Here is a 19,891-nt window from a genome sequence, read left to right on the forward strand (position 1 = left end):
CTGGATTACGAAGCTCTTAGTCCAGACTATTGAAGCTAGGGATGTAATTTAACATAACATGTAGCTAGGGAACGTCTTACGAAGATTTGTCTACACTTTCAAAAGGGGACAAGCTGATATGAGATGTTTACAATATATATAAACTAAATTTAACGTCACTTAAAAAGTCCACTTTCAGTTGGACTTCCAGATAATTCTGACTGTGTTGCATGACTTAGTACTCTAGACCAGAATGATAAATATTTAATTCTGTATGTGTTGCATGACTTAGCACTCAAGATCAGATTGAGGGGAATTAGTTTTTTTCCGGATAATTCCGAATGCGTCGTCGACGGAGCGTAGAGCGTGTGGTGTGCAGGTGTCGCTTGCAAAAATTTTAAAGTATATTTTTCGCCGCCAGCCGAATCTGCTGGATCGTTATCTCCACGTTTGCTCATATATATTACTAGATACTCGCCCCGGCTTCGCCCGGCTGTACATGTATTATACATATAAACCTTCCTCTTGAATCACTATCTATTAAAGAAGACCAAAAATCAAATTAAAAATCAAGATGGATATCAAGATTTTTGTATTAATTTTTTTTCTCCTAACCAGTTTAGTATATAGACTAAATTAGGAAGAACTGGTAAGAAAATTTACTGAATATCTTTTTTAAAAGCCGGTTTGATTAGTACCAATAATTATATATTATAATAATTCGTGACCAGTAGGATGGTACTAATCTATTAGATTGCCGAGGCCGTTATCAAAATTCAAAATATCTTTATACATATGTAGGTCTATTACAGACTTTTATGATATATCAAATCTACCGTCCGTTCGGAATGACTTTGTGATGAGAAGAACTGACAAGTTTTCAAATCATACAAAACTTGTATGCTGATGGTTACAGAGAGTCACGCAGAGCCGATGACGTGTGGACGGGCGCATACTGTCTGCGGCCACCGCAACGGAGCGGGGGCTGTCGGGGGAGGAGGCGGGCGGTGCGGGCGGTGGGGAGGCAGAGGGTGGGGGGGTGGGGGGCGGTGCGGGGGACGTGGAGGAGCTGGTGGCGGTGGTGGCGGCGTCGTGCGGCGCGTGGAGCGCGGCCGCACACCGCGGCTACCACTACCTCGCGCACGCGGCGCTGCTCGCACGCACGCGCGCCGCCGCCGCGCACGACGGTACGCACCACCACCACCCACGACCACAGTATACACTCACACCGCTACTCCTCTGTTCATTGTTTACTGTTTCAGGATGTTACGTACATAGAACGCAGCATCAGGATTTATAATAGTAGTGGTATAAATTAACAAAGCCCAGTCTCTCTGGTCTGTTACTTGTCCACTGTTTCACGATGTAGTGTATATAGATTCATGAATAAAACTCTAAAGTTATTGGAATCATAATTTCTATTTTAATGGATAATTTACAAATACGTCATATGTACTACATCAATTACGTAAATGAGGGCCAAGGAAATGAGCAATGTCAAATTCAAATTCAAATTCAAAATATCTTTATTCATGTAGGTCTATTACAGACTCTTATGATATGTCAAATCTACCGTCAGTTCGGAATGATATCGAGATGAGAAGAACTGACAAGAAACTCAGCTCGTAATTTTTTTCAAATAATAGTGGAACATGTTTATGATAATACAGTTATTAAAATTCAAATTTGGGAGAATAGAGTGACCACCAGCATATGCTATCGCAAAGAACAAAAAATTTAATCAGTGTTCACAACCTGAACAGACCAGTCCCCACAAGCAGCACCCGTTCACGAGTATGACGTATGAGCCAGCCATCATTGTACTCAACCATATTTGAGGGAGCACATCGACCCGGCCCACCACGCCGCCACAAGTTTGAACTTTATAGCGAGCATGACTGTTTCAGGTTACTCCACTACGTCAATTATATTATTTACAGCATAGGCTGTACCGATCACAGTTTTCACCCATTACAATATAAATTAAATTTACATTATTTAATTTACAATATGTCATTACAAAATTTATAATAAGTTTCTTTATTGTTATTACATTATCCATGTCAATGGGAAAAATTATATGCCTCATAACAAAAGTTAAAATTGTAATTAAGTCCACACATTGTAGTCATTTAAGTAGTCGTTTATTTTATAATAAGCTTTAGAGCAAAGTGTTTTTTTTACATGTATCTTAAATTTGGCTTCACTTAAATTTAAAACACTATCTGGCAATTTATTATAAAAACGTATACAATGTCCCATGAAAGATGTACTTACTTTTTTGAGACGATAACTAGGCATATTTAATTTATTTTTATTCCTTGTATTAAAAGCGTGTAAGTGACTATTTTTTGGAAATAAATTTAAGTTTTTGCGTACATACATAATATTTTCATATATATATTGAGAGGGAACAGTAAATTATATATTGAACGAATTGCTCTTTTTTGTAATATAAAAATTGATTCTACATCAGCCGCTCTTCCCCACAATATAATACCATACGACATTATACTATGGAAGTAACTAAAATACACTAGTTTCGCTGTTGCAGTATCAGTCAATTGTCTAATTTTTCTGATAGCGAAAGCAGCCGCTTAGTCTTTTGGCTAGTGTGAATATATGTGGACGCCACTGCAATTTATTATCTATTACAATACCAAGAAACGAAGTCTTATCAACAAAGTCCAAAACATGATGATTCATACTAACAGTTGTCGTTACTTGTTTTACATTTGGTAAAGAGAATTTAACACATTTTGTTTTCATTGAATTAAGCGCTAGATTATTTGATGTAAACCAGTTTAGAACATCCTCAAGAGCAATATTTATATTATTAAAATCCTTTGTATTTCTTTTCACTTTGAAAATAAGTGATGTGTCATCAGCAAACAAAACTATGTCAAGTATGTTTTGAAACTGGTATGGTAAGTCATTTATATAAACAAGAAAAAGAAATGGGCCAAGTATAGAACCCTGGGGTACACCCATTTTTATAAATGACCCCTTGGACTTGCTTCCTTTAATGTCTACCACTTGAATTTATCGCGCAAATATGATCCAATGCGTTGAGGATTTTTCTCTAATTCCATACGCTCTAGTTTGCGTAATAATATTATCAACGCAATCAAACGCTTTAGAGAGATCACAGAAGACACCAATGGCATCCGTGAATCTTCGCCCAGGCACCGAAAATACTTTGTATTAAGTTATGCATCAGTAGTAAACCGTCCCTCATAAATCAAATTCTGTTTATGAAATAAAATGTGTATTAAAATGAGCTAACATTTGTGTAAGTAGTATCTTTTAAAATTTAATTGAGATAGGTCTAAAATTTGATATATTGTCTTTGTCACCAGATTTAAAGGAGGGTATTATTTTACTCACTTTCATTAGATCTGGAAAAATACCTTGATCAATGCTCATATTAAATATTTCAGTTAAATGTGAAGCAACTTCACTTATTACAGTTTTCATGACTTAACTGACATACCCCAGATATCCTCAGTTCCTTTTAGATTGAGAGCGTTGAACGTTTTTATCACACAGGAGCAACTGATATGATGAAAAGTAAAGTCATGAACGCAAGGATTTATGGTATTTTTTAATAATGTTTCAGCTAAACTAGGTGACGAGTTTAAATTTTCCGTAGCTTTTTTGTTGAAAAGAAATTATCAAAAGTTTGAGCAACTAGTTCATTATTATCAATAATAACGCCATTTTCTGCTTTTAACTCATATTCTGACTGGCGCGACTTAATGTTACCTGTTTCGATTTATTATACAGGTAGTTTTTATTTTATTTTTAGAAAACTTAATTTTATTCGTGACCACTTTTTTGAATAACTTTGAATAATTTTTGACATATTCATAGAATATAGGATCACGCAAATATGATCTAATATCATATAATTGATACATATTTTCCCTACTTATATTGATACCTAATGTTGACCATTCAGCGTACTTAGAATTATTGACTTTAAGTTTCTTTACTGTAAAATTTTTATCAAAATGATTTTTTATTATATTGAAAAAACGATTATATGATATATTTGGATCAATATTATCAAATATCAAAAACGGTAAACTTCCATTTAATCTGTTTTTAAAATTCTGTAATTTAAATGCTGTTGTTGGTCTGTAGAACTTATACATAATCTCGTTTTTTTCATTACATGCGAATGTTACTATTTGTCCACAATGGTCTGACGGCAATCTATTTATAATCGATTTATTTAAAATACTAAAATTACAATATATATTATCAATACATGTTGCCTTAGTTGATGTACTCCTAGTAGGTTCAAAGAAATTATGATCCAGATCAAAAATTTTAATAAGGTTTCTAATTTTATTACTTATAGGGCAACAAGAAGATCTATATTGAAATCCCCACATACCAAAATAAATTTGTTACTTTTGAATGCTAACTTCAGTACATCTTCCATGGTAGACTCAAATTTTTCATAGTCTGAGTTAGGAGGCCTATACACACATATAATTATGTGTTTCTCTAGTTCTACACATGATAATTCTATAATGCATTCATTTGAAAGGGCTACAATATCTTTACGTTCTTTCCCTTTAATGTTATTTTTTAATAAAATAATTGGCTCTAATTGAAATTTGCCGAGTAAATGTACTCAATATTTCATGCTGAAATACCATGTTGGACTGTTTCAACCAATGTTCTGTGAGGCATACAATGTCAATATTAAATTTACTTATAAATAATTCGCGCACTTTGCCAAGAAAGCCTTGAATATTTGATGTACTAAATTTAGTTGTGACGCTTTCGCTTTGTCTGTAACTTAAGTTTAAAGCCGCGCACAGAAACATTAGTAAAACTACTAAAAACTACGCAGTCAGAATAAATACCGTTATACTACTTACAACAGGATTGTGTATATTATCTAACAAAGTAGCTATATGTCTTTTATCAAAATGTGACAAATACAAAGTATTTTTAGTCAATGTAAATTTTTTTACAAATTTATTTGTATCAAAACAATGAATGTTGTCATTATAACAGCTCATGTTATATATATGAGTGTTAAGTTTAAAGATATAATTATTTCTATTCTTTGATAATGATTTTGAGTATGGAAATGTACATATTACAAATTTTTTAATTCTCATATTTGAGACAGATTCAAATAAGTTCATCAAATCATTTTTGATCTAAACTATTTGGTGAATATAGTTGTGTATTCAGTATAACTATTTTGATTTTTTAACATTCTATCAACTATATAATTAAATGGGGCATTCGGCATACAATTGTTTTGGATATGTTCATCAAACAGTTATTCATCGATAGATTTAATTGGATAATGTGTGGTGACTACTAACAACATTGGGTAGTATATTTGTTTGTACTGACAATGGATGTTCATGAAGGTGATGTGTAATTGCCCGACATAGTGTTGCAGTCTGCATGTTGCTGTGACAGTTGTTCTGATGTTCCACTTTCACTTTTTGAGAATTCCTTCATCACAACATTATGTTTTGTAATATTGTATATTCGTCGTCGTCGGATCGTATATATTCTATATACATATATGCAAAGCACATCTGTAGTATTTTTCGTCTTTTTTTTTTTATTATTCTAATGCTATCGGACCCAACTAATGTTTACAGCTTCACCAAATTATTAAGATGGCACTCCAAATCAGCGAAAGAACTTATGGCGCGGCAAAAGCAAACTTCTGTCTGGCGGATACGACTTTAGTCTGAGGACTGACCTCAACTAGTGATATGAATTTCGACACTGACTATCCTAATTTCCATTTCCATTTTAATCGAACGGCTGATCGGGAGGAAGTTTCTCGGTCGTTTTTTCTCTTATGACTCCGTAATTAGTTATTCGGATACAATCGAGTGAGCGCCAACTGTACAGTGAAACTCGGTAACTGCGATCACAGTGACGGCGCTGGCGGAGTGGAGCGAGGGGTCCGAAGACAGCGAGGAGGAGAAGCCCCCGCCGCGGCTGGTGGTGCACCGCATGGACCGCACGTACCGGCTGGCGGCGGCGCACGCGGCGGCCACGTGCGCGGCGGCCACGTGCGCGGAGTCGACACGTGCGCGCGCACGTGGCGCGCTGCTAGTGCAGGACGCGCTGCACGTGCTGCTGGCGGCGGCGGCGGCCGCGCCCGCAGGCGGCGACCTCATGTACCACTACATACAGTTCTTCCAGTACGTACAATGCTTTATTTTGAATGTTTTGTTACTAGTTGTCCCCGCGACTTTGAACGCGTGAAATTTAACTGTATTTTTCTAAAATAAAAGTAGCCTAAAGTACTCCTTATTACATCAGCTACCTACCTGCCAATAAAAGTCCTGTCAAAGTCAGTTCTGCCATTTCAGGGACCAGTCGGAACAAACGAACAGACAAAAATTGTAAAAAATAATATTTTGGTGTATATACCTGGTTTGGTGTATATATATATACCTTCTTCTAAAATAATTCTATCTATTAAAAAAAACATCTCCAAAATCGGATTTTGTAGCGGTTTATTTTAAAGATTTATTTGGACCTGCTTAGGGAGCAGAAGTACACGGAGCTGATGCTGCCGGTGGCGCTGCGCCTGTTGCCGGCGGCGGTGGTGAGCATGGTGCAGGACGCGCCCGAGTCTGCGCCCCCACTGCCGCAGCCCTACTACGACATGTTCAACGTCACGCGACACTACACCGTAGACGGTCAGTCAACATTTTAAAAGCATCCAAAATGATTGAATTCTTTCGGTATTTTCATTTTGATCATTAATTTAACTATTTATATTTTAAATGTGTCAATGTCGGTATATCTGCATCACACTGCTTTCTTTATATCGACGCTGTGTTTTTAGAGAAACTCATAAACGTTTTAACGACAACAATTGTTGTTGTCATTGAATTTGTGGTGGTAAAGTGGTAATCTATGGGACACAGTTACCTAGATACATCAAAATAATAATTGCACTTAATAATGTCTAGTAAGACAAATACAATATTGTGTACAAAGCACTGCCGTGTCTAAACTGTGTGTGTCACTCCACCTGTTAAAACCACAAGGTCCTAAACCAAAACACTACACTCGTGTATATAAGGTTTAGTGGTCGGTTTCAAATACAGGTACAAAATATATTCATTCATTCATTCATAATTTAAGAGCTACGCTCTTGTCGGTGGAGCTCTTGCCACTTTCCGCGATCTTCCATCATGCTCTTTAATTCTTGATATGACACGACTCCCATTTTGTCCTCAATTTGTTTGATGTAGCTATTCCTTGGTCTTCCCCTCCCCCTCTTTACCCTCAATAATAATTTTCATGTAATTATCGTGCCGTATCAAGTGTCCTAACATTTTCCCTCGTCTTAAAATATTATAAAACAAAATACATATTGACTTTCTGTGAAACGAAACGTTAGCGTGTTTCAATTTTGTTACAGCGCCATCTATTGGCGCTGCATGCAAACAATATTATTTTATGGATTATAAAGTACTTTAACATCATCTTACATTTTCTTATTGTTATTTAATATATAAGATCAATATTTTTATGTACATACTATTTGACCCCAGAAACTCCGTTTTGTCTCAGAATTAAATAATATGTCATGGGTTTTTTTTAGTTTTAAAGTAATAAATTTGAACGGACTTGTTCTGTTTGATAGCAGCGGTTTGTATGGGAAAATAAAATTGTTGTTTTTACTATTTTAAATGTAATTTTTTCATATTTTATTATTGTTTAAACCTTTCTTGGACGTTTACGAATATTATATGATTAAAATTGTTAAATCGGATAGTTCTCGAGTTTTAGCGAGACTAATGAACAGTAATTTATTTTTATGGTTGTGTCTATTATATGGGACAATATTATATTATTATAATATATATGTTGTTGTGGTAGGTGGGTGTCTGGGTTGGGTGTGCTGCCTTACATTTGGGGGTATTGTTCTCAAGGTGTGAAGATTTTATTAGATATTTCATTCATTTTACGTCTTCTTCTTATTTCTTTGCTTTATCTCTGTATATTCAGCTCGTTTGTCAAAAACCATTATATTCGTATAAGTTTAGTCAAAAAGATCGCCAATTAATTTGGAGGGCGAATCGGTAGTCAAGTACTTCGTGGAGACAACCACGTATTATTAATTAGAGTCTGTTCATTCATTTTTTTTTATTTATTTAACTTTAATGCACACAATATAATATATAGTATAGTACATTTGGCGGACTTAACACCATGCGGCATTTTCTGTCAATCATATTGCAGAGAATAAGCAAAATTATAAACATAAATAAAATGCAACCAATATATATATATATATACCAAATAGGACAGTCACAGAACTAACTATTTCTGTATATTCAGTTCGTTTGTTAAAAACCATTATACTCGTTCAAATAAATTCAAATAAAGTTTAGTTAAAAAGATTGCCAATTAATTCGAAGGGCGAATCAATAGTCAAGTACTTCGTGGAGACAACCACGTATTATTAATTAGAGTCTGTTCATTCATAATTCTTCGCTTTACCTCTGTATATTCAGCTCGTTTGGCAAAAACCATTATACTCGTTCAAATAAAGTTTAGTCGATATTAATTCGGATGTCGAATCGGTAGTCAAGTACTTCAGAGAGACAACTACAAATCACTAATCGTAGTCCGTGGCGCGGCACAGAGGCGGAGGGCTGTAGCCTGGGCGCGCTGTCGTGCCGCGCGGTGTGCCACGCGGTGGGCGGGCCCGGCGCCGCCGCCGCGCGGGCCTGGCGGGCCGCGGCTCCGCCCCGTGCGGCTCGTCTATTGGCCGGGTGCGCTCGTCGCGCGGTGTCGCCCGCACTAGTGTCGGCGCAGCTGTCGCGCGTGGTGCAGGCCGCGCCGCGCGTGCCCGGGCTGTGTCTGTCGGCGCACCGGTCGTCGCGCGAGGCCAGCGCGGCCCTGACGGTGGAGGACCGCCGCCTGGAGCTGCGCGTGTGGCTGGCGGCGGACCACCCGCTCTCGCTGCCCAAGCTCGCCGCGCCGCCGCCCGGGCCAGCCTCGCCCGTCACCGGCACGCACTGGCTGCTCCTCTACCTCGGGTACCAGGTGACTACGAATGCACAGCTTCTTAGATATATCAGTTTTATACTTAAAGGAACCGTTTGGTACTTTTTTCTTTGTTAAATATTAGTATTTAATTATATAACGATCATGATAGAACATAAAATACAAGCAGATAAACCCATAATAAAATAAAAATAAATAAAAAAGCCTTTTATTTTCCAAAATAATGATATACATATTTCTTATATTACTATATATTACTATTTATGTAACTTATATTATTCTGATAATTTTTATTCACTTTATTTATATATTTTTGTTAACTCATTATTAGCGAATTACACCAATTATCCATTTCTCTTTTTTATATCCATTTAAATAGGCCTCTTCCGACCTTTTCCATTTTACCATTGGATTTTTTTTTTTTTAATTTTAATAGTCGCACACAAGTGACTATAGACATAAAATCTTATATGTACAGACATTAAATCATTTGTTTTCATTTTTTTTTCATATTATTATTATTACTATTTATTTATGTTTTCTGTTCAATTTTTGCATATTGGGGTGCGTAAATATTTACAATTTATTATCTTAAAATAGTTACTTTGCTTAAGGTTGGAAGGTTTTGGTCTACTATTCCCCAAAGATTGGGAAAGAGCTTGTGGTTCTATAAAATAAAAGATCTCTCTAATGTGTCCATCCCATCTCTCTCTCTCATCTGCAAAGTAACTATCTTCTCATTAGACAAATATTTCTATCCTCCTCAACGCAATTTAGATAAGAAAAAAACTCACTTGAAACTACTAAGTAAAACCTTAAATCAAAATTTTTTGCCAAGATAACCGCTAAAATGTAAAGCAGCGCGTTGTCCTAGCAAAATTGGATTATTTTTTTCTACAATATAACCATTTCTCAGCAGTTTCTTCCTTCACCTTATCCAATAATGATATATAGCATACTTCTGTAATAATTTTTCCTTTTTAAAAATAATCAATTAAGATAACTCCATAATTATCTCTACAAGCAGTCGTCGTCACTTCCCCAGCAGAATAAACAGATTTTGCTTTTTTTTGGAAACTATTCCATCTTTGCAGCCCACTTAAGTGTATTTTTGTTTCGAGTGTATAAGAGTGTATCCAAATTTGATATACAATATTTAATTCCTACTCTGATTTATTGCGCCAACAGAACGTTGTATACTTTCGACCACGTTTTTGGTCTAACATTACCAAACCCAGCATCGAACACGCCAACAGCTTTTTAATGTCTAATTCATTGGACATTTTCATTACCTCTGCTATATATCTCTCACTTGATCGTCTGATACTGTATGGTGAACTTTAGCAATGTTATCATCGTTATTTGCAGTTTTTGGACGTCCCGAAAGTTCATCATCTCCCAAGTTACGACCACGTTTGAATTCAGCTACCCAAAATTTCACTGTGGTAAATGATGGTACAGAGTCGTCGTACACAGAGTCTAAGTCTTTGATTTACATAAACGTATTACCTTTCAAAAATATAAAAGCATAAACTGACTCAAGTAATTAAATTTGATGAGTAACTGTCATAAGATGTACACTACGTTCACTAGTGTGTTCGGAAGAGTTCGGAAACTTCAGACCATCAATTTGGCCTTTTGTATGATGATAAACCTTTTTTTTTTTTTTTAATCTTACATTTATTTAGGCGCGCTTTTATCATAATATGATAATGCCAGTCCCATCGTATCTTATTACTATAATGAACTCTCTCTCTACAGTCATATGTTTCACAAACACCATTTTGCTTGGCTCCGCAGAACGGATCGGTGGTGACGGCGATGCAAATGTGGGCGGACGTGCCCCGCTCTATCTCTCTCTCTGCGCGCGTGGCGAGCTACTCGCAGTGCTACCTGCCCAGGATGCAGTGCGCGCAGTGCAAGAACAGGTTCCACGCGCCCTGCATGGTACGTGCCCCGCTCTATCTCTCTCTCTCTGTCTCTGTCTCTGTCTCTCTCACACACGTGGCGAGCTACTCGCAGTGCTACGTGTGCTACTGCCGCCTGCACCCGCGCACCGGTCACCTGCCCAGGATGCAGTGCGCGCAGTGCAAGAACAGGTTCCACGCGCCCTGCATGGTACGTGCCCCGCTCTATCTCTCTCTCTCTCTCTGTCTCTGTCTCTGTCTCTCTCACACACGTGGCGAGCTACTCGCAGTGCTACGTGTGCTACTGCCGCCTGCACCCGCGCACCGGTCACCTGCCCAGGATGCAGTGCGCGCAGTGCAAGAACAGGTTCCACGCGCCCTGCATGGTACGTGCCCCGCTCTATCTCTCTCTCTCTCTGTCTCTGTCTCTGTCTCTCTCACACACGTGGCGAGCTACTCGCAGTGCTACGTGTGCTACTGCCGCCTGCACCCGCGCACCGGACACCTGCCCAGGATGCAGTGCGCGCAGTGCAAGAACAGGTTCCACGCGCCCTGCATGGTACGTGCCCCGCTCTATCTCTCTCTCTCTCTCTCTGTCTCTGTCTCTGTCTCTCTCACACACGTGGCGAGCTACTCGCAGTGCTACGTGTGCTACTGCCGCCTGCACCCGCGCACCGGTCACCTGCCCAGGATGCAGTGCGCGCAGTGCAAGAACAGGTTCCACGCGCCCTGCATGGTACGTGCCCCGCTCTATCTCTCTCTCTCTCTGTCTCTGTCTCTGTCTCTCTCACACACGTGGCGAGCTACTCGCAGTGCTACGTGTGCTACTGCCGCCTGCACCCGCGCACCGGTCACCTGCCCAGGATGCAGTGCGCGCAGTGCAAGAACAGGTTCCACGCGCCCTGCATGGTACGTGCCCTACCCGCTCTATCTCTCTCTCTCTCTCTGTCTCTGTCTCTGTCTCTCTCACACACGTGGCGAGCTACTCGCAGTGCTACGTGTGCTACTGCCGCCTGCACCCGCGCACCGGTCACCTGCCCAGGATGCAGTGCGCGCAGTGCAAGAACAGGTTCCACGCGCCCTGCATGGTACGTGCCCCGCTCTATCTCTCTCTCTCTCTCTGTCTCTGTCTCTGTCTCTCTCACACACGTGGCGAGCTACTCGCAGTGCTACGTGTGCTACTGCCGCCTGCACCCGCGCACCGGTCACCTGCCCAGGATGCAGTGCGCGCAGTGCAAGAACAGGTTCCACGCGCCCTGCATGGTACGTGCCCCGCTCTATCTCTCTCTCTCTCTGTCTCTGTCTCTGTCTCTCTCACACACGTGGCGAGCTACTCGCAGTGCTACGTGTGCTACTGCCGCCTGCACCCGCGCACCGGACACCTGCCCAGGATGCAGTGCGCGCAGTGCAAGAACAGGTTCCACGCGCCCTGCATGGTACGTGCCCCGCTCTCTCTCTCTCTCTCTCTCTGTCTCTGTCTCTGTCTCTCTCACACACGTGGCGAGCTACTCGCAGTGCTACGTGTGCTACTGCCGCCTGCACCCGCGCACCGGTCACCTGCCCAGGATGCAGTGCGCGCAGTGCAAGAACAGGTTCCACGCGCCCTGCATGGTACGTGCCCCGCTCTATCTCTCTCTCTCTCTCTCTCTGTCTCTGTCTCTGTCTCTCTCACACACGTGGCGAGCTACTCGCAGTGCTACGTGTGCTACTGCCGCCTGCACCCGCGCACCGGACACCTGCCCAGGATGCAGTGCGCGCAGTGCAAGAACAGGTTCCACGCGCCCTGCATGGTACGTGCCCCGCTCTATCTCTCTCTCTCTCATTTATTTTAATAAAATGTCATATACTTACGGACCAAAAATATTTAACTCCATTCTTACACATGTTTATACTATTTAACTTACTTGTAACAACATACTTATTACACGTGCCAATTTTAGTCCTTGCAACTTCCTAGTACTCTTATCGCTGGCACGTGGCACATACGCAACGCAGCTGCACGACCTATTATACAAGCCGTTGCTATCTGCGGCAGCGCGTGTGCGACACGTGTAACTTGGTATATAAGTTCAACATAAAAAAAACATCTATTCTGTCTCTCGCCTCTACCATTTGAAGCTTCCAGGTTCTCGACGAAATAGGTCCTAGACCTAAACCCTAAGGGGACATGTACAGATTCGCCCCCTTAAATACTTACGCCATCTAGTGATACAGTTGTAGAACTAAAAAATAAACCTCTCATTTGATTGTACACTGTATGTTTGTGGTGCAGCGCAAGTGGTTCTCGTCGAGCGGCAAGTCCAACTGCCCGCTGTGCCGCGCCGCTTTCTGATAGTACGCCAGCCGCCCCGAGGGCGACAATCTACAGAAGATAAAATTCCTCTCACCTCATGTATCTCTAGTACGGGGAGACTTCACCAGACCACGCTAATATGCTTTGTATAAGCCCACTGATACTCCGCATCTTCTAGAACAGTGGTTCCCAATTAGTTTTTGCTGCGTACTTCAAAAAGACCTCAAACCTAGCGTACCCCTTATTGTAGCAATCACACTGATATTACGACAAAAACCGAACTGGCGGGAAGCGGGAATGGATGTCGGTAACGGGGGCAGCCGAATGACGAGATGTGGCAACTGCACGGTCGGTCACAATGCTCAGTGCACGATCATCATCATCATCATCATCGCAGCCCGGAAGACGTCCACTGCTGGACATAGGCCTCCCCCAAAGATCTCCACGACGATCGGTCCTGCGCTGCTCGCATCCAATGCCTTCCCGCGATCTTGACCAGATCGTCGGTCCACCTTACTGGAGGCCTTCCCAGTGCACGATGATCGTTATAAAATAATATTTCGGAAATTGTTTTTTTTTACTACAAGCTTGATGCAACTTCACGTACCCCTGGAGGTACGCGTACCACTAATTGGGAAAAACCGTTCTAGAACGATGCTGCGTAACATAAAACGGCAATCAGAGGTCATCGGAATTAGTTTCGTACCTATTTATTAAATCATAGCTACTCGCCCCGGCTTCGCACGGGTGTACATGTTTTATATATATAAACCATCCTTTAGACTCACTCGTCTATTGAAAAAACAGCTTCAAAATCCGTTGTGTACTTTTAAAGATTTAAGCATACATAGAGACGGATAGACAGCGACTTTGTTTTATACTATGTAATGATAAAGTAGTAATTAATGTAAATTAATAAAGTATATTGAAATTCTGTTATTAAATAAATGTTTTTAAATACTGCTAGTAATAAATTTTCCTTATTATATTATACTAAGCGTCAATACGACGATTAAGAATATTCCGATAAATATGGAAATAATATTAATTATTTGTAAAAAGTACAGTTTTTAAAAATATAATGAAAATCTCTTGTAATGTTTCATTTAAAAGCGTGCAAATGCTTATAATCATATATAATTAAGTAATCTAATAAACCATAGTGAATTATTATGAATATAAAACCTTCTAGGCCATCTAAGTTTATTTTACTTTATTACACAATTATTCGAAATTCGAATTTTGAAAATTTATTACAAGTTTTTTTTATTACACAATGATTTGAAATTCGAATTTTGAAAATTTATTACAAAAGTTTTTTTTATTACACAATGATTCGAAGTTCGAATTTTGAAAATTTATTACAAATGTTTTTTATTATTACACAATGATTTGAAATTCGAATTTTGAAAATTAATTACAAAAGTTTTTTTATTACACAATGATTCCAAATTTGAAATTTGAAAATTAATTACAAAAGTTACGATACCATAACATGGCGTTTTTTATTTTGTAAATTACTTAATATTAAACACTAGTGGATAAAAGGAAATGGTATTATTTTATTGCATTCGTTAAACACATTGCGCTGTAAAATATATAATCTCTGGTTAAAACATTATTAAATATATTTATTTAATCTGTGTTATGTTTCTCCAGAGATACATAATACAGATACTGTCAGGGATTCCAACCGTACGGGATTTTGTGAAACTGCAATTGGTACGAACCTTGAAAGCCAAATTGTGCCAATATTCGAGAATTTTTACTTCTTTGTACGAGGATGTTTTATTAGGAAGGGAACCCTGCATACTATTTCTGTTTTATGTGCGTTCAGTCAGCCTGCAGTATTGATTTATTGTCTTTCAATTAGTTTCAATTCTTATTTGATAAGAGCCGATTAAGAATAGAATAGAATAGAAAACTCGCGTTGTGACTCGACTCCAGCTGCGTCACTCTCAATGTCAGGTTACTCTTGGTTCTTATATAATCGATAAAGTCCTCCATCATGGCATGGTCATGATCAGGGGCATGATCGAAATAAATTTAGTAAGCCCTGAAATGGCGCGATGCAAAGACAGATGGACTAATGTAACGACAAAATGGCCGGGCCCGACAGGCAAAAGAAAAATAGGACGGCAGAAAAAAAATGGACAGATGACATAAAAATCTTAGCTGGAATAGACTGGATGCGAACTGCCATGGATAGAGAGGATCGCGGAAGATGGAGGACTCTTTTACTCGAGGGGGGCCACATAATAAGAAAAAATAATAAATAGACAAAAAAAGATAATGAATGAAATTAAATAATATTTATTCAGTAGAAGAAAAAACTACATTAAACAAACAAAAAAAATATAACAAACAGTGCGACAATTACAAAAAAAAAACAGTACACAAATTACGTGTGTGCGTGTGTGTATGTTAGTCGAAGCCTCTACTGAATAGGTCCGTGCTCAGCATAATGCTGCAGCGGCTGGAGCGCTGCAACGCTGTTTTTCAGCACAAGACCTATATTGCCGTGTTGTACACGATTTTAATTAATATACATAAATACATATTTAGCTAAAATAGAGATAGTACATAAGACAAGGCGATAATAGATATAATAAGAATAATGTTTAAAATAAAAATATTATGTTGAAGACCCCTCCGATCGATCCCCCGTCAAATTCAAACGGGGATCGATATTACGACGGCCTGAGCCGAGGTTCGAACCCCTAGTACCTTAGACTAAAGTCGTATCCGTCAGGCAGGAGTTGGTCTTCAGCCGCTCCATAAGTCCTTCCTTTGGTTTGGAGTGCCACCTGCACTCGCCCCCTAACGACCGGTGAAGCTGAAAGGTCAGCTGCGGCCAATATCATTAGAGTAGTCCGAAAAAAAAAAGTGGAAGATTAAAGCTATAAAAGTCCTGAGAGGGATATTTACATATGAATAATGAATAACACAACTATATTGGAATGTTTTATTTTAATAGAGATCTTCATTGACTAGAAACATACTTATTTATAGATAATCAAATGAGGGTAATATCAGTTGTGTCGCGAAGGAAGCCGTGTCCAGAGGGTCGTTCAATGTGTCTGCAGCTGGTGGTTGATCCAGTCCATGTCCTCGTAGAACCGCGGGTCGCTCACGCGCAGCGCCGCCCGCTTGTAGAAGAAGTAATACCAGGGTGACACTGCAAATATTTTCACAATCTGATTTGCAAATTAAGGAGCCATGTTTATGGTATGGTGAATATATTGAAGGCCCGTCTATAGTCTATAGACATGATAGGAAATAAAGGCATTATAAAAACACAATGCCCTGGTAATATTTAGAATTAATTATCATCATAAATCATCATCATCATCATCATCGCAGCCCGGAAGACGTCCACTGCTGGACATAGGCCTCCCCCAAAGATCTCCACGACGATCGATCCTGCGCTGCTCGCATCCAATGCCTTCCAACGATCTTGACCAGATCGTCGGTCCACCTTGCTGGAGGCTTCCCACGCTGCGTCTTCCGGTCCGTGGTCGCCACTCGAGGACTTTACTGTCCCAACGGCCATCTGTCCTACGAGCTATGTGCCCTGCCCATTGCCACTTCAAAGTCGCAATTCTTCGGGCTATATCGGTCACTCTGGTTCTTCTGCGGATCTCCTCATTTCTGATTCGATCACGCAGAGTAACTTCGAGCATAGCCCATCATCATAAGTAAGTTGACTAATTTAAAATGATAATAGATTTTTAGTTTTTTACTGAGAGATGCTTGCGTGCTTTATCCAAGAAGGGTACTAATAATAGGCTTGTTATACTCATAGTATTAATATCGCACATACTGCCATGACGCACTCGTCATCCTACTGCGGCTACGCGCCGTGCAAAATTGTGAATCTGTGGCGTGTTGCGTTTGCGCGGGAAAAACTATCTACAAAAACGGCTTCTGCAGACATTCTTCTAAACTATTGTAGTTCTGATCACTCATTTTTTTATACTGTTCTTCATTACTTTATTTGTCTGTAAATTACTTTTATTACAATAAAATACTTATTATATATACAATAAAACGACAATAAAGCCCCTATAATCATACCACTAACATGCTTTAGGCATTTATAGGTGTTTATTATTTTAAGAGGTATTTTTATAACTTACTAGAAGGGTACGTACTTACGTAGGGTAGTTACGATAAATATAGGTATCTAATATTGTAATTAGGATTTTTTTTATATTAAACAGCAAATTGCATTGACTAATCTGAGGCGAGAATTTAGTGCGGACTGTTGACCCTATTGCTAGCAATATACCATGGTAGATTGACCTCCATGCGTTTCTCCTGAAACCATCATGTTGGGGTAACGGACCTGACCTCATGTTCATCTTATCATCCTCCACTGGTGCCCCGCCAGCGTAAACCGTTAGCGTACGCGAGTGCACCATTCTACTGTCGTCTATAGGAAATAAGATGGTGTACATACGGCATCTGTGCACAGTGAAGAGCAGTATGAGTAGCGGCGGGGAGACAGCGTCTGCGCGCGGCCACTTGTGCAGCAACCAGGCCGCGTGCAGCGCCACGCTGGCCGCCGCGTACGACGCCGCCGCCGCGCCCCACGCACCGAACCTGCGCACCAGCACGCCCACCAGACCAGCCTGCACACCACACCACACCACACCACACCACACCACACCCGTCACACGTGGCTCACACGTTGTTAGTAATGTAGATTGATAATCCCATTGCTAACAATGTACCATGTCAGGTTGACCTCCATGCGGTTCCCCCTGGAAACCATTGTGATAAATTCTTAGTGAATTTGTCACAATGGGCTAATTGACCTGACCTTATGCTCATCTTATCACCCTTCACTGGTGCCCCGCCAGCATAAACCGTTAGCGCAGGCAGGTGTACCATTCCATTATCATCCATAAAAAAACACTAAGCACACTACTCACTTAACTATCACAATGTGTAATACACATGTCAACTGTGTGAAACACATCAAGCTGTTATATGTTAATTAATTAACATTGTATTACATATTTCCTAACAAATCTGCGAGAAAAACAAATATGAAGTTGGTTGTCATACTTCATATCGTCAAGAGTCTTGATGGTATCTCAGCAATAAGATACTACATCATACATCTACTACAATTGAAATGCATCACTACATAGTATAAAACAAAATCTATGTTGCTGTCTGTCCGTCCCTATGTGTGCTTAAATCTTTAAAACTATCCAACAGAATTTGGAGATGTTTTTTTAATAGATAGAGTGATTCTAGAGGAAGGTTTATATGTATAATACGCCCGGGCGAAGCAGGGGCTAGTACCTAGTTTTTTCATAAAAAAAAGATGGAGTATTAGAATGATTATATTAAATATGGGCCTGCATATAGGCTAAAGGAACATGAGAAATGTAAACCACAAAGAACATAACATGAACATGTTTGTATGTAAGTTGGACTCTATTTTCCGCAATTAGCTTCTTATTTCGGCCATTGTGCATGTAAAACATACATAAACATATAACATAAATAAACATATACAAACACAGAACCATACGTATTTGCATGTCCATAAATAACAGTTATCTCCCATTAAATGAACTATCTTACATGTAAATTATACAAAAACCTATTAAAACTTGTATAATCTCACTTGAAATAAATATGTTGAGAAGAAGGTCATCAGCATTGCAGTGATAGACAGTATAAGAAACAGGTCCTGGAATCTGAAATAATAACATATTGATTCTACAATAAACCAAGTTCAACATCTGTAACAGACCAGTGGTTTCTCCTATAGGCAAAGGTTGTTGGGAAGAAATTTTTGGCTATTACTATTATATTATAATCATGCTCTTACAATTATTATCTCAGTTGGGGTAGTCAAAGGCACTGTAAATTGTCCTTGTTATCTGGGCACATGATGCCTACGGCTACATTTTACCGTGCACCACACACCATCGACAGGGATTTCATCCCCACACGCTGGAACCCAAGTGGTCTCGGATAGCGCGGTTTCAGAGGAGCTTCCTCCCGCGTACACTTAGATTGTGGAATGAACTACCTACCGAGGATTTCTCTAGAGACTACAGCATGGGGTTTTCAAGAAGGGTACATTAAGGTTTCTTAAGGGTCAGCGACACGCACGCTACACCCTTGCTGTTTCAGGCGTCCATAGGCTACGGTAACCATTTACCATCACATGGGCTGTATGCTCGTTTGCCACTATATAGTAGTATAAAAAAAAATATCAGTCTACCATTACAATTTAAAGTACCGCTTGCTTTTTTCCGATGGAATTTTGAATTGGGAATAGAAGCGTACGTTTCTGATTGCTTGGTGTTTACTTACATGAACAAAACGAGAAGCCCATCACGACTACGTGGAAATAAACTGATACAATTAAATAATAAGTCCAAAAACATAAAAAAAGAAGTTGGAAAAACAAACAAAACGAATATCTAGGCGTTGACAACTTCATTGTAACAAAATAAATTATGTGATTATTTTACTTTATAGTTTTGATTAAAGTCAACATTCATTATTATAATGGTTTGTTATTTTTCGTTTTTATATTGATTAAATTTCATAAATTTTCAAATGAAATTATATTTTATTGACAAATAAAGAAATACAGATCAAGCAGTCTGTTTTCCTTTTGGTATATTTACTTTACTCTTTGAATGAATCCGTC

General features: G+C 39.5%; 1 protein-coding gene across 1 annotated transcript; it reads right to left on the reverse strand.

The window, feature by feature from the left end:
* Positions 1-16,190: 16,190 nt before the first annotated feature.
* LOC131843198 (transmembrane protein 138-like) lies at positions 16,191-19,867 on the reverse strand. The gene is given in 5 exon segments (XM_059191813.1): positions 16,191-16,384; positions 17,669-17,840; positions 18,851-18,923; positions 19,549-19,625; positions 19,628-19,867. Coding segments are annotated over 5 exon segments (480 nt in total). The 5' UTR covers positions 19,679-19,867; the 3' UTR covers positions 16,191-16,277.
* Between the last annotated feature and the right edge of the window lie 24 nt (positions 19,868-19,891).

Source organism: Achroia grisella, unplaced genomic scaffold (assembly GCF_030625045.1).
Source record: "Achroia grisella isolate CSIRO2021 unplaced genomic scaffold, CSIRO_AGI_Agris_v1 utg2870, whole genome shotgun sequence".
Classification (NCBI taxonomy): domain Eukaryota; kingdom Metazoa; phylum Arthropoda; class Insecta; order Lepidoptera; family Pyralidae; genus Achroia; species Achroia grisella.